This window comes from Manihot esculenta, chromosome 5, assembly GCF_001659605.2.
Source record: "Manihot esculenta cultivar AM560-2 chromosome 5, M.esculenta_v8, whole genome shotgun sequence".
Taxonomy (NCBI): Eukaryota; Viridiplantae; Streptophyta; class Magnoliopsida; order Malpighiales; family Euphorbiaceae; genus Manihot; species Manihot esculenta.
In genome coordinates, this window is record NC_035165.2 from 2,029,947 (window position 1) to 2,043,231 (window position 13,285).

The 13,285-nt window shown below is 32.5% G+C and overlaps 2 protein-coding genes and 1 non-coding gene across 7 annotated transcripts; 2 read left to right on the forward strand and 1 right to left on the reverse strand.

Moving 5' to 3' along the window:
• The first annotated feature begins 618 nt into the window (after nt 1-618).
• On the forward strand, nt 619-7,330 carry LOC110615008 (dynamin-related protein 5A). Of its 4 annotated transcripts, none has more exons than XM_021756712.2 (16): nt 619-986; nt 1,798-1,861; nt 1,970-2,074; nt 2,295-2,396; nt 2,729-2,779; nt 2,876-2,937; nt 3,212-3,302; nt 3,876-3,940; nt 4,350-4,544; nt 4,760-4,879; nt 5,095-5,165; nt 5,267-5,492; nt 5,923-5,973; nt 6,312-6,540; nt 6,850-6,989; nt 7,096-7,330. In XM_021756712.2, the coding sequence occupies exons 1-16, from the start codon at nt 858-860 to the stop codon at nt 7,225-7,227; spliced, it is 1,833 nt and encodes a 610-aa protein (XP_021612404.1). In that variant the 5' UTR covers nt 619-857; the 3' UTR covers nt 7,228-7,330. The 4 variants fall into 4 exon arrangements, with proteins under 4 accessions (XP_021612404.1, XP_043812434.1, XP_043812436.1 ...); XM_043956501.1 differs by having other exon boundaries at nt 848-1,607; nt 1,782-1,861; XM_043956500.1 differs by having other exon boundaries at nt 848-1,607.
• A 2,236-nt stretch (nt 7,331-9,566) lies between these two features.
• TRNAA-CGC lies at nt 9,567-9,639 on the reverse strand. The gene has a single exon. It is a non-coding gene; the product is annotated as a tRNA-Ala (tRNA).
• A 613-nt stretch (nt 9,640-10,252) lies between these two features.
• LOC110615154 (wax ester synthase/diacylglycerol acyltransferase 11) lies at nt 10,253-13,175 on the forward strand. 2 transcript variants are annotated; one of them, XM_043956573.1, is made up of 8 exons: nt 10,253-10,590; nt 10,690-10,975; nt 11,098-11,691; nt 11,784-11,850; nt 12,039-12,157; nt 12,246-12,455; nt 12,529-12,666; nt 12,744-13,175. In XM_043956573.1, the coding sequence occupies exons 2-8, from the start codon at nt 10,724-10,726 to the stop codon at nt 12,909-12,911; spliced, it is 1,548 nt and encodes a 515-aa protein (XP_043812508.1). In that variant the 5' UTR covers nt 10,253-10,590; nt 10,690-10,723; the 3' UTR covers nt 12,912-13,175. The 2 variants fall into 2 exon arrangements, with proteins under 2 accessions (XP_043812508.1, XP_021612569.1); XM_021756877.2 differs by lacking the exon at nt 10,253-10,590 and having other exon boundaries at nt 10,615-10,975; nt 12,744-13,174.
• Nucleotides 13,176-13,285: the final 110 nt, after the last annotated feature.

Sequence of the window (13,285 nt, forward strand, 5' to 3'; positions counted from 1 at the left end):
ATTGAGTAAATGACACAAAATATTATGAGAATATTAAGGATTGCAATAGAGCGATAATCACCCATAAATTTAATTTGGTGGTATATATATTTGAATAAATTTAAAAAATTTCATATTTTATATTTAAATTTTTAATTTTTAATTTAAAAAAAAAATTATTTAAAAAAATTTCTTTTTTCAATTTTCATTTAGTTCGATTTAATAAGAAAGTTGGTTTAGATTTAATTAATAATTCACTCCAAAAACTTCAATTTTAATTGTTTTCTATTCTTGGCTTTAATTATATAAAGAAAATCTATATTAATTTTAAAAAATATTTTTTAAATATATATTAAAATAACAATATATTAAAAAGTAATAAATTAATTATCGTCTGAAAAATGTGGTCTTTAATTTAAGACAAATGAAAAAAGAAAAAACAAAAGCAAATATATTTTTATGAGAGGGGAAAGTATTAGGGGAAAAAAAAAAGGATATGGTTCATTTGCTCTGTGCTTAAGTGTGGGTTTGGAAAGGAAGCAAAGCCTTGCTAGCTTTTTGCATCTGGCCCAATTAAAAGAAGAAGGGTAATATAGTAAAATCATGTAAATACGTTAGAAAGTTTCCACGGTCTCATTCCCTCTCTTGAATCTTTAACAGAACTCACTCCCATTTTCCCGGTTCGCTCGCCAACCTCTTCTTCTTCGATTCCTTATTTCATCATTTTCATTAACGCAATCGCTTTCTTCTTTTTTTCCTTCCTCTTTAAACGACAAAAAAAGAGTCTTAAATGAAAATAAAACGAGAAATCCTTATAACTAAGTAATCTTCCATTTAGCAACCTCTGATTGATTCCTGCCACCACAAATCAAGCATCGATGGAGAATTTGATATCACTGGTAAACAAGATACAGAGGGCATGTACAGCCCTTGGCGATCACGGTGAAGAAAGCGCCCTGCCTACTCTCTGGGACTCTTTACCCGCCATTGCTGTCGTCGGTGGCCAGGTCTCCTCTCCGTCGCTTTTATCTCATCTATCTATTTAAAATATGCTTTTATTACGGACCCTTGATAACATCGGATCAGTTAGTTTTATTTCAGTCATTTAAATGATCTGTGTATCCTAGCTTGAAAATCAGGGTGAGCTAGCGTTTCTAGAGTGCATTCTTTTATTTTGAATCCTTTTAGAGCTCACAATGCGGCTATTTTTTGGCTTTTTGCTTGAAGTTTATTCAACTTGTGAAATTGTTTTTATTGGTTCTTTAAAATGAATCCATAATCATTTCTAAGATGCTTGAATGTTTTTGTATTTATAACTTGTATTCGAACAGAGAGTTTATTATTCAATTTCGACTGCGCACAATTCACTGCAATTTTTTGAATGAAAGTAGCTATGCCGCATGTGAGCTTAGTTGATTGCATAGCAATGGAAATTTGCGAATGCTTTGCTATTAGGTTTAAAATTTTATTTTTGCCTCATCTGAAGCATAATGCTGTCTCTGTTTTTGTTTATATCCTACATTTTTCCCTTTGCACTCTTTGATGCATGAATGAGAATACATCCGGAGTTCCTTGTTGGCCTAAATCTTCAAAGTTGATCGTTCTTCTTCTCGTGTGATCACATCTTGGTAAATTTGTACTTTCTTCTCTTATGTGCTTTATGGTAAAATTTAACTTGTAAAAAGCATCTTAGGAAGAAATTGGATTGACCTTTTAATAGTCAATAGTAAGGAGTGACCCGTAAAATGTTGTTCTTTTTGGTCAAGTCCTTTCGACGAAGTGTTCTATTGAATCATCAACAGCTTTCACTGTTTGCAGAGTTCTGGGAAGTCTTCAGTCTTGGAGAGCGTTGTTGGCAAGGACTTTCTACCTCGTGGGGCAGGTAATTTGTACTATTAATTCTTTTCATCTCCACAAACATGTACATGCATATGATTATTGGCTGGCATTATCTTCTTCCTCTCCTTGCAGTAATATGCTTTGTTTGCAGGGATTGTTACTCGACGTCCTCTTGTCCTGCAGCTTCATAGAATTGATGAAGGAAGGGAATACGCTGAGTTTATGCATCTCCCAAGGAAGAAGTTTACTGATTTTGGTATACTATATAAGCAAATTTCACTCTTCTCTCCCTTCTCTGTGTGCACGCCAATAATTATCATTTTCTGTTGAATTTACTGCTGCTAGGTACAAATGCGATGCCAAATTAGTTATGTGTAATTTGTGTTTGGGTTTTCTTTTTTATTTTTTTGCAATTATTTGGTACAACTGTCATTATGTATCTGCCTTAATTTCTAATCATTCTTGTATTTTGGTAGCTGCTGTGAGGAAGGAGATTTCTGATGAGACTGATCGAGAGACTGGCCGCACCAAACAAATCTCCACTGTTCCAATCCATCTTAGCATTTATTCCCCAAATGGTGAGATACCAATACTTATTACACCATATATTCTTCCAATGGACATGAGATTGGATTTTACATCAATCTGAACTATTGATTTTAAACCAAGTAATGACGATAGAATCTGTTACTTGGTTGATTTGTTGAGCAACAGTTAAAGGGTTCAGAATCAAATATTAATCCTCATTAAGCTAAGTTTTTTTGCTTTAAGCAATCTAGAGTTTCTAACCTTGTCACTGATCCTCAAAAAATTTTCCCCTCTGAGCAGTCTAGTTGTTCTAAATGATTTGTGATATTTCTTCTTCTTCTTGAGCTATCTGATATATTTCATGACTGTTGGACTTCTGCAGTTGTGAATTTAACATTGGTTGATCTTCCTGGTCTTACCAAAGTGGCTGTTGGTGAGTTATTCATCAATAACTCATTTATGTTTCTGTTTTGCCTGTATAATCATTTGTTATAAAGCTAACTGACAATATATCAAATGTACATCATAGACGGTCAACCAGAAGGCATTGTGCAGGACATTGAGAATATGGTCCGCTCATATATTGAGAAGGTAATATTTTCACTTGATCTAAAAAGTTTTCTAGCAACATAATGAAAATTTTTATCTGAAGTCCTGAAAACTCCTCAGTATTGATGGTTGAATAAGATTTCTGTGAAATATAATGCTGATTAGAAGTCAGTCTTTTCATCCTGTTTTATGTATCATAAACACTTGAAATTAGAACATTCTGGTGGATGGATTTTATATCTGCTTTTGTTGGCTGCTACTTTCTTTGAGTGGTTTCTAAGGAATTTTATTCAAATATATTTGTCAACTATTGCAGCCAAACTGTATTATTCTGGCAATTTCTCCTGCCAATCAGGATCTTGCGACATCAGATGCAATTAAGATATCTCGTGAAGTCGACCCCAAAGGTAAGACTTCAGGCTGCTCTTTTGCCTACATAATTCTGTATGTTCCACCTAATATATTGATTCATACAATCAATTTGACAATCAAGTCAGCTTTGCTACAAATGCTGAAATGCAAAGGAAACAGGATGGCTGATATCAATCTGTTGAAAACTTAAGATATAGAAAAGTGAAAATAAATGAGTTATCCATTTGTATCAGTAGGGTGGAACATAATATTTTAAAATCCATAGTAGTGGAATTCAAAATTGTGACTTGCATTCCAATGCAATGATGATGGGAGGAATGATTATCAATTGGACAGTAAAGCTTAAATAACGTTTTCCATCTCTGCTTGTACTTTCAACTTTTTACGTTTGATTTTCAGGACTCAAATATCTCCAGATGAAAAAATTCTGGTTCATTTAAGAAAATTGAACATATTCATTATTTCTTATGTGAAACTTTTTGGAGTTCTACACATTTAATTATCTCCAATTGGCTTTTTTCTTGAGTTTACTAAGTGATTTTTGTCATTATTTCTTAATTATCCTTTTACATATAATGTATGCGTTGAATTCATTTGATAAATTTTAGGGGAGCGGACATTTGGAGTTTTAACGAAGATTGATCTCATGGACAAGGGTACTGATGCAGTTGATGTGAGTTCACTCTTCATTAATTCGTTTGTTTAATTTTTGTTATTCGTTGTAGAGTTTGTTCTTCTATTTGGATTCTGAAGCCTGATAATGGCAATAGGTTTCTCTTTTTCCCTGGAGAACCACTAATGATTGGGAGTACAATAGTGTAGGCAGTATGTTACTGAAAATGTTTTTGCCATTTCTGCTCTTAGTGATGAACAGTTCTTCCTAGGTTTTTATGCTATGCTAAGATATGTAGATGTTTGTTATTGGATGGAGATAACATACTAATCTTATTCAAGTACAGTAACTATAGTTCAGATTTGCAGCTAAAAAGTCTTTTTCTTCTCTTGGGCTTTTTGTCTTTCTTACTAAAATGGAAATGTTCAAGTATTATAATGAACTTCTCCTAATATTCCGGGTTTTACAGATCTTGGAAGGAAAATCATATAAGCTACAATTCCCTTGGATTGGTGTTGTTAACCGCTCTCAAGCTGATATCAACAAAAGTGTGGATATGATTGCTGCTCGTCGTAGAGAACGGGAGTATTTTCAAACTAGCCCCGAGTATCAGCATCTTGCTCAAAGGATGGGTTCTGAGCATTTAGGAAAGATGCTTTCTAAGGTATACAGAGGTGTTACTGAGAGTTCAAAAGTGGGCATCAATGCTAATGCACATGAGCGCTTGTGTCATGTGTGCTCCATATATGTATTTTCCTTTGCGGCATTTACAGATGATAATCCAATACTTAATGTTCTCTTATAGCAATAATCCAAGCTAATGTTTTTCTGGTGAGCTGTCTTCTTTGTGCATCGTGCTAAATGTTTCTAAATTTTCAGCATTTGGAACAAGTTATCAAGTCTCGAATTCCTGGCCTTCAGTCTCTTATCAACAAAACTATTTCTGATCTAGAATCAGAATTGAGCCGTCTTGGGAAGCCTGTTGCTACTGATGCAGGGGTAAGCATTAAATATAACATTGTTTGATTTTTTTGCTCACTAGTATTTCTTGCTGGTTTCCATTACATTATCACTCATCTGATGGAAGTAGGATGGCGCTTTCATCAATACATATTTTGTCTTCATTTTGCCCTCTGCAGTCTTAATTTACACCTGCAAAATACTTGATTCTTCTTGTGAGAAACAAGGGTAATTTGTTACTTCATCCAATGCAGGGAAAATTATATATGATAATGGAAATATGCCGTTCTTTTGACCAAATATTTAAAGAACGTCTAGATGGAATGTACGTATTTTGATACAGTGATGTTTTCTTTTTATAAATAAATGCAATATGATTTTCCGTTGGTAAATGATATTGGGTTGGATGATGCCTGTTGTCTGTAGACGTCCCGGTGGTGATAAAATCTATCTTGTGTTCGATAATCAGTTACCTGCTGCACTCAAGAGGTTGCAATTTGATAAACACCTTTCAATAGACAATGTGAGAAAGCTAATATGTGAAGCTGATGGGTATCAGCCACATCTAATTGCTCCTGAACAAGGTTATCGCCGTCTGATAGAATCTACTCTGACAACTATCAGAGGTCCTGCAGAGGCAGCTGTAGATGCTGTATGTACTCATATTCGTAGCAATTATTTCCACATATACTTTATCATATTATAGGCATTTTTTTGTTCAGAGGTATGTTTGCACTGTGTAGTTGACCTTTTTAAATGAATTCCGTATATGCACGGATTGCCATTTTCCCTCTTTCAATTTTTCCTTTTGCTTCCAGAGTGAAGTGGCTTAATCTTTTGGGCAGTTTCACCTTCTCAATATGACTAAAATGAATCCACAGATGAAGAGACAATTCCAGTTTGTTGTCAGTGCATACTTTTTTTTTTTTTTTGAGGAATGGTAGGGGATTTTAATTTGCGCTGGGCATTCATTTATTGCTTATAAAAATTTGCTCTCAACACTACCGAGTTCTTGTTGTTCCTGCATAGATAGTTCATAAATGTGCAAGTTAGTTTGATCTTTGCCTTTGTCATGATTTCAGGTCCATGCTATACTGAAGGAACTAGTTCAGAAGTCTATCAGCGAGACCATGGCAAGTACCTCCATTGTTACTTGAACGATCCACATTGAATTTTATACACCTCAATGTCAATATATAGTATATACTTTTGTTTGCTTTAGCAAGCGTACAAGTAAATTGCAAGAATTCAGAATACAGCTGATGCTTTCCAAAAGAATCCACATTCCTTGAGCTTCACGTAGAGGGGGAAAATGCTCTTCATTTGCCGTATAAACATTAGTTTTTTAGTGTAATGTGAACAAGTGATCCAATTTTGTTTATGAAAACTAAATCTTCATTCGAATATAGTTGCTTTCTAATGGATTTCTAGATTTTCACCTCTAAGTGGTTGCTTTGTCTATTTCTTGTAGGAATTAAAGCAGTATCCCACTCTGAGAGCGGAAGTCAGTAATGCAGCTATTGAATCATTGGAGCGGATGAGGGAAGAAAGCAGGAAAGCAACTTTGCAGCTAGTCGATATGGAGTGTTGTTACTTGACCGTGGAATTTTTCCGGAAGCTTCCTCAAGATGTTGAGAAGGGTGGAAATCCTACACATTCAATTTTTGACAGATATAATGATTCATACCTTAGGCGAATTGGTAAGTGGCTAGAAGCACCCTTGTAATAATAGAACATCTGACCTACATGTTTAATTTAGCAAGACATGATTCACCTCAAAGACGCCCAATAATAGTAGTACAATCCATGATAATCTTGCTCAGGAATACAAGTGTCTCGAGTGTTTAGTGGAGGTTACTTGTTAATGAAAGAAGGAAAAATAGAAAAAAGAGAGAGAGAGAGAGAGAGATTGGGGAATGAAAATTATTTCTCCGAACTTTTGGGTGAATACATGCTTTTAAAAATTGTAATATGTTGATTTTTTTGTTGGTGTTATTATCAACTTACAGGAAGCAATGTACTGTCCTACGTGAACATGGTATGTGCAAGTTTGAGAAATTCAATCCCCAAGTCTGTTGTGTATTGTCAAGTGAGGGAAGCAAAACGTAGTTTACTAGATTATTTCTTTGCAGAGTTGGGTAAGAAGGAGGTGAGGACTCTCAACTGTTTCTTTAATTTCCATTTGTGTTATGGGAGAGTAGCAGTAGCAGCTGAATGGGTGCTAAATAATTACTATATCTATATGTATGTTTCAGACAAAACAGTTGTCTTCCTTGTTGGACGAGGATCCAGCAGTGATGCAGCGACGTACCTCCCTTGCGAAGAGACTGGAATTGTACAGAAGTGCCCAAGCAGAGATTGATGCAGTCGCATGGGCAGCCAAGTAGAAAAGCGAGAGAGAGATAATTTCTTGGACTTTTTGATTCAGTAGGTGGATCAAATCAATCCATTTAAATTTTTTTCTGTGAGAAAAATTTCTTTTTTTGGTAATTTACAATTTCTATTCAAATAATATAAGAATCACGATAGTTCTAAAATAATAATAGATAAAAAAAATTGAGAAAAATTTAACATAAATAATTTATTCACAAATAAAATTAAAAAAGTAAATCCATTTGAACGTGCTTGATTTATTAATATGACAAAAGAAATGAAAATTTTAAAGAAATGAAAATTTTAAAGAAGACATAATGCGTAAGAAAAGAATTAATTTATAATATATTAATAATTAATATTTTAAATTACTGGCAATACATATCATTTTTTTTTATGGTAATCAACACATTTTGCAGTTTCTATGAGTAATGGTATAATTAACGACTCTTAAGAAACTTAAAAAATAATCAAATAGGTAATTTCAATAACTCACTCTTATAAATTATCGTAATTTTTTAAGCTACTTTTTACAATATGAATCAACAGTAGCCATTAAAAAATTGCACCAATTAGAGTTTCAAGTGTGAGCAACATCAAGCACTTTATCATGCAATCTTGCTATACAAATTTTCTTACCAGCATCTTATTGTGATAATAAGACAAGTAGCTCTATCAATACAAACAATTAAGTTACTGTAGCTTTGAGTCCAATGTCCAATATTATTCTCTATTTTTTTGACTTTTAAAATCTATTTGATCTAATAAACCACCTTGTCCAAAGATGGATTTATAGACTTATCAAGATTCATAACACCGTGATGGATGTACTTAGTGAGGAGACGCTTTAATAGATGTCCATTGAAAATTAAAGTTTTTATAAAATCATTGGCGGTATGAATCCTAAAATTGCAAGGCTAACGAATCTTAAAATTGAAACTACCACTCTACCTTCTACTTTTGCTATCGGCGCTTTCATCAAATTTCCGATTTATTCTGTTTTTTTAATTGCGTTCATTATATAAAATTTAAATTTAAAAGATTTTAAGTGAGAAAATTTATGATTGATAAAATGACTAAATTTATAAAAGAAGAGAAAATAAAGAGGTTTATCACTAAATTTATAAAAGAAGAGAAAATAAAGAGATAATTACTTAAAAGATAATTTTGTTATAGAAATATTTCCTCTCGTCTTTAGTTAGAGTGTTTTTTGGTTTGGAAAAAAAGAGAAAGAAATTTGAAAAAAAATCGGGTAGGACAAAAGGTTTATTTTAGGATAAATATAAATGAAGTTATTTTAGTTTTTTTTATAAAAAAAATAGATTTAATTTGATAAAAATTCTTCATCCTGGCGAATTCGGTAACATCTTGGCCGCTGTCCCAAGAAAAAGTGTTAAACTGCGAGACTGTAATTTTTTTTATACTCTATTCCTTCAATATTTTTTTTCCATTTTAATTTTTTTATATATATTAATAAAGATAATTTTTTTATTAATTTTCTAATTATATTTATTTTAAATATATTAAATTTTATTAAATACTAAAAAATATTTAAATTTTTTTAAAAAATAAAATAAAATAAATTATAATAATCAATTTATATATTAATAAACAATAATTTTAAAATAATAAAAAAATTAGATAAAAAATTATAGGACTGAAATAATAATTATTTCTGTAATTCAATATTTTTTTATTCTTAAAAATATATTACATAGAGTTGAATTTTTATAATTTTAAAATTATAGACTAAATAAATGGAGTTAAATAATTAATAATCTCTGATATAAATTAATGTGCTTTTGCAAATGAGAAAGTAATATAAGAATTTAGTTTATTCATACTTCAAAACACCATTAAATTATCAATTATATTTTATAAAATGTAATTCTTTAGTTTTTTTATAAAAATAAAAATTATTAATTAATAATTTTAATTTAAATTAAAAAGATTAAATATAAATATTTAAAATTATAGATAATAAATAATATTTACAATTAAAATTATAAAACAATAAACAATATAAATTTTTAATATTACTAATAATTTTTTAACACAGACTATCAAAGAGTTAAATTTAATAAAATATACAAATATTTTTATTGAGTGTTTTTAAAATAATGACGAACTATTAATTTTTAAAAATTTAAAAACTTAAATAATTTATCTTTTTAAATAAGTGGCTAAATTTCAAAAGGAGAGGTAAATATTTTTTTTCTCCCTTTAATTTAGTCATTATTGTTTAGTAGAACCTACACATTTGGAAAAACCAATAAAATAATCCTTATACGATGAGACTTTTTTAAAGAAAATTTTTAATTTTTTTAATGAAAAAGGACAAAACCAAGAAGCATGGAGGTGCGGGGAATCGAACCCCGTGCCTCTCGCATGCGAAGCGAGCGCTCTACCATATGAGCTACACCCCCTGTGCTTGAATGTCCATAATTACTTCTATTCTTAGATATGTTTTATTTTAATATTTATCAAACTTAAATTTTATTTTTAATATTATTAAATATGTTTCTTAATAAGTAATTATTATAATTTATTTTCATAAAAATATATAATAAGAAATTATATATTTATTATATAGATAATCCGTACATATTGAAATAATAAATGTGTTCACTAGTAAATATTTTATTTAAAAATTATTAATTTAATTTTGACATAAAAATGACCTTTAAAAAAAATTAATAACTCTGAAAATTCTCTTAAAACTCGAAATGTCCATCTTGGAGAATGACAAAGGCTACTCTTGTATTGTTGATGTCAAACAAATCTATGCACGACCTCTCAGCTGTGGAGTTACAATTGTTCTCTGGCCTGGACGGATTTAGGCTGGGGAAGGGGGCCATGATGCCCAGAACTTTTGAAATTTTTTTTTAGCGTCAAGCTAGTAGAACTAGTTTTTTATATATTTAAATAATTAAAAATTTTATTATTAGATTTTTAATTTTTAAAAAATTCATTAGTTTATTTTTGTTTAAAACTATTTAATAAAAATAATTTTTATTCTATAAAAATATTTTTTTAGTCTGAATGAGAATTACCGGTCTAATACTATGATAAAAAGAAATGCCTCCTCTTTCGCAGAAGCTCCAGCAGAGCACCGGGGGAGTTTGGAATATCAACCTCAATTATCCTATGTGTTTGTTCAATTTGATGTGATAAAGACACCTGGTTCCTTCAGCCACTAAATTTGCAGAACCTGTCAAACAATTCGCCTCTTTATCCATGCACACGACCATATGAATCCTGAAATTTCTCACAAAATTTAAAGCTCACGGTTATTGTGACGTAACCACAATTAAATTTGGACATTGTTTTCTTCCTTGCTCGGGAAAGAGTTCGTCTCGCAGTCAACAAGAAGACCTGTAAACAACATAAACTTTATTGCTTCTTAATTTATCTGTATTTAAGATGGAACCGAGCACTTGGTGAACTTTGAGTTCAACTTGTGTTTGTTTTTCCAGGGAAAAGATCTTCGATCTTGCAGCTTTTGGCCTGATGGAGTCACAGAAACGTCTAAAATGGAGAAAGCCAGATCTTAAACCAGTTCAAACAGGCAGAGTGAATAAGAACACAGAGGAAATCGCTGAAGAAGAACCACTGAGTCCAGCAGCTCGGTTGTTCCATGAACCCAACTTCAATGTCTACGTCCTGGCTATCATGGGTTGCAAGACCCGAATTCATCCGCGTGTCATTAAAGCCAACTTGGTGCACACTCTGCTCAAGCACCCTCGCTTCTCAAGTTTACAGGTATTATTTTCCATGAACTATTTTAGGCTTCAAATAATCATTTCTAATACAAAATTTCAGGCAATATTTATGATTTTCTTTAGCTCTGCACTGATTATATATGTTGAAAAATGAATTGGAAGGTCATTGACAAGAAAAATAATAAAGAAATGAAATGGGTACGCACGGAAGTTGATTTGGACAAGCACGTACTTGTTCCAGAATTAGATGAAAGCATTGAAGCACCAGACAGATTCATAGAAGATTATATCTCCAGCCTCACCAAAACCATTATTAACAGATCACAGCCACTTTGGGACCTCCATCTCCTCAACCTGAAAACTTCAGATGCTGAGGCCATTGGCGTTTTCAGAATCCACCACTCTCTCGGCGATGGAACTTCTCTTATGTCTCTTCTATTGGCATGCACTCGACAAATCTCTGATCCTGAGGCATTGCCTACTGTTCCTACGATGGTCAAGAAGCAGCAGCAGCAGGAAGAGAAGAAGGGTTTTCTAGTGAAATTTTGGATGTATGTTATGAAAGTTTGGTGGGTTATTCAACTGTTCTGGAATACTATGGTTGATGTGTTCATGTTTATGGTCACCATGCTGTTCTTGAAGGATACCGAGACCCCTTTGAAAGGTCCACCAGGTGTTGAGTTTACTCCTCGACGCATTGTTTGGCGGACTGTGAGTTTGGATGATTTCAAGTTGGTGAAGAATGCATTAAACGCTGTAAGTTAATATATTTCTGAAAATTTTTTTTTCTTTTGATTATGTTTTAATACAATGAAAATAGATGTCGTATATGTATTGAGCTTCTGCAGACTGTGAACGATGTTGCTCTGGGAGTCACACAGGCTGGCTTGTCACGGTATCTTAATAGAAAATATGGTGAGCAGTGAGAAGTCCAGTAGCTAATTCATTTCCTTCCAATTATCATAAAATTTCACATATGTTTGGAATCAAGAATTTTGTAAAAATTCAATAATGATTCTTCCATGGAAGGATTCAATTCTTTTTAATCTAAAGAAGTAGAAATCTTACATGATCTTGTGTTTATGGCTTCTCGCATTTGGCAGGCGACGAGTTTAATGAGAATGATAACGAGGAACCAACACAAATGAAAAATAATCTCCCAAAGAATATCAGGCTCAGAGCAACTCTTCTTGTCAATGTACGACCTGTCTCAGGAATTCAGGTCATGCATATCTCCTCTCGCTCTCTTTCTGTTCTTCTTGATATTGCAGTGTGAGATTGTGAATTATTTGGGTGGAGAAAATTTGCAGGCTTTAGCTGATATGATGGAAAAGGAAGGTGAAGCAAAATGGGGGAACTGGATTGGTTATGTCCTTCTCCCTTTCACCATTGCCATACGAGATGACCCTATAGATTATGTTCGAGAAGCCAAAGCCACTGTTGATCGAAAGAAGCGTTCTTTAGAAGCATTCTGCACTTTCTCCATTGCTGAAATGATCCTTAAGCTTCTTGGCATTAAGGTACTAATATGAATTTAAAAAGTACGAAATTTTGATTGGCTAATTAATGATTGTTATCAATTTTACTGGACAGACAGCAAATTCTATATCCCACAGAACTATCAGTCACACGACAATGTGCTTCTCGAATCTAGTTGGACCCCAAGAGGAAATCGGATTTTATGGCCATCCAATGGCTTACTTAGCTCCGAGTTCTTTCAATCAACCACACGTACGTAACTGAGCATTTGTGATTTTGTATTGATTGATGGTGTCATCTTCTATATGGATGGCCTTGATTGATTGCAGGGTTTGATGATTAACTTCCAAAGTTATGCCAATAAGATGAGCATCGTTTTATCGGTTGATGAAAAGACTGTTCCTGATCCTCACCAGCTAATTCATGACATCATTGGATCTCTCAAATCCATTAAAGATGCTGTGGTGTCCAGAGATCTTGTCAATTCTCATGGATAATATTTGAATTTTGACCCTCTTCTGGGAGACCAACTCGTGTCTGGTACCGTAGTTCTCTATCTAGGTCGACGTATGGTTAGATTGGAATAAAAGCTTTGTCTTAAATAAATTAGCTACTAAGTTGATTGAAATAAGGTTTTGCAGACGATATGTTTTTGTTTGTGTCTGAACAGACTTTGCACAACTTGCCTTATGTTGAATACAACAACCCCGACAAGAATTGAGATAAAATCATATTATTGGATTTTCTTCTTGGAAAATTATACAATAAACATGAAATATGATAAATTAATAAAAATAAATAAGTAATTAGTAGTTGTTTCTATCAACTCATTCAAGGTGTAACTATTGAGTGTAAAAATATAAATATTAAT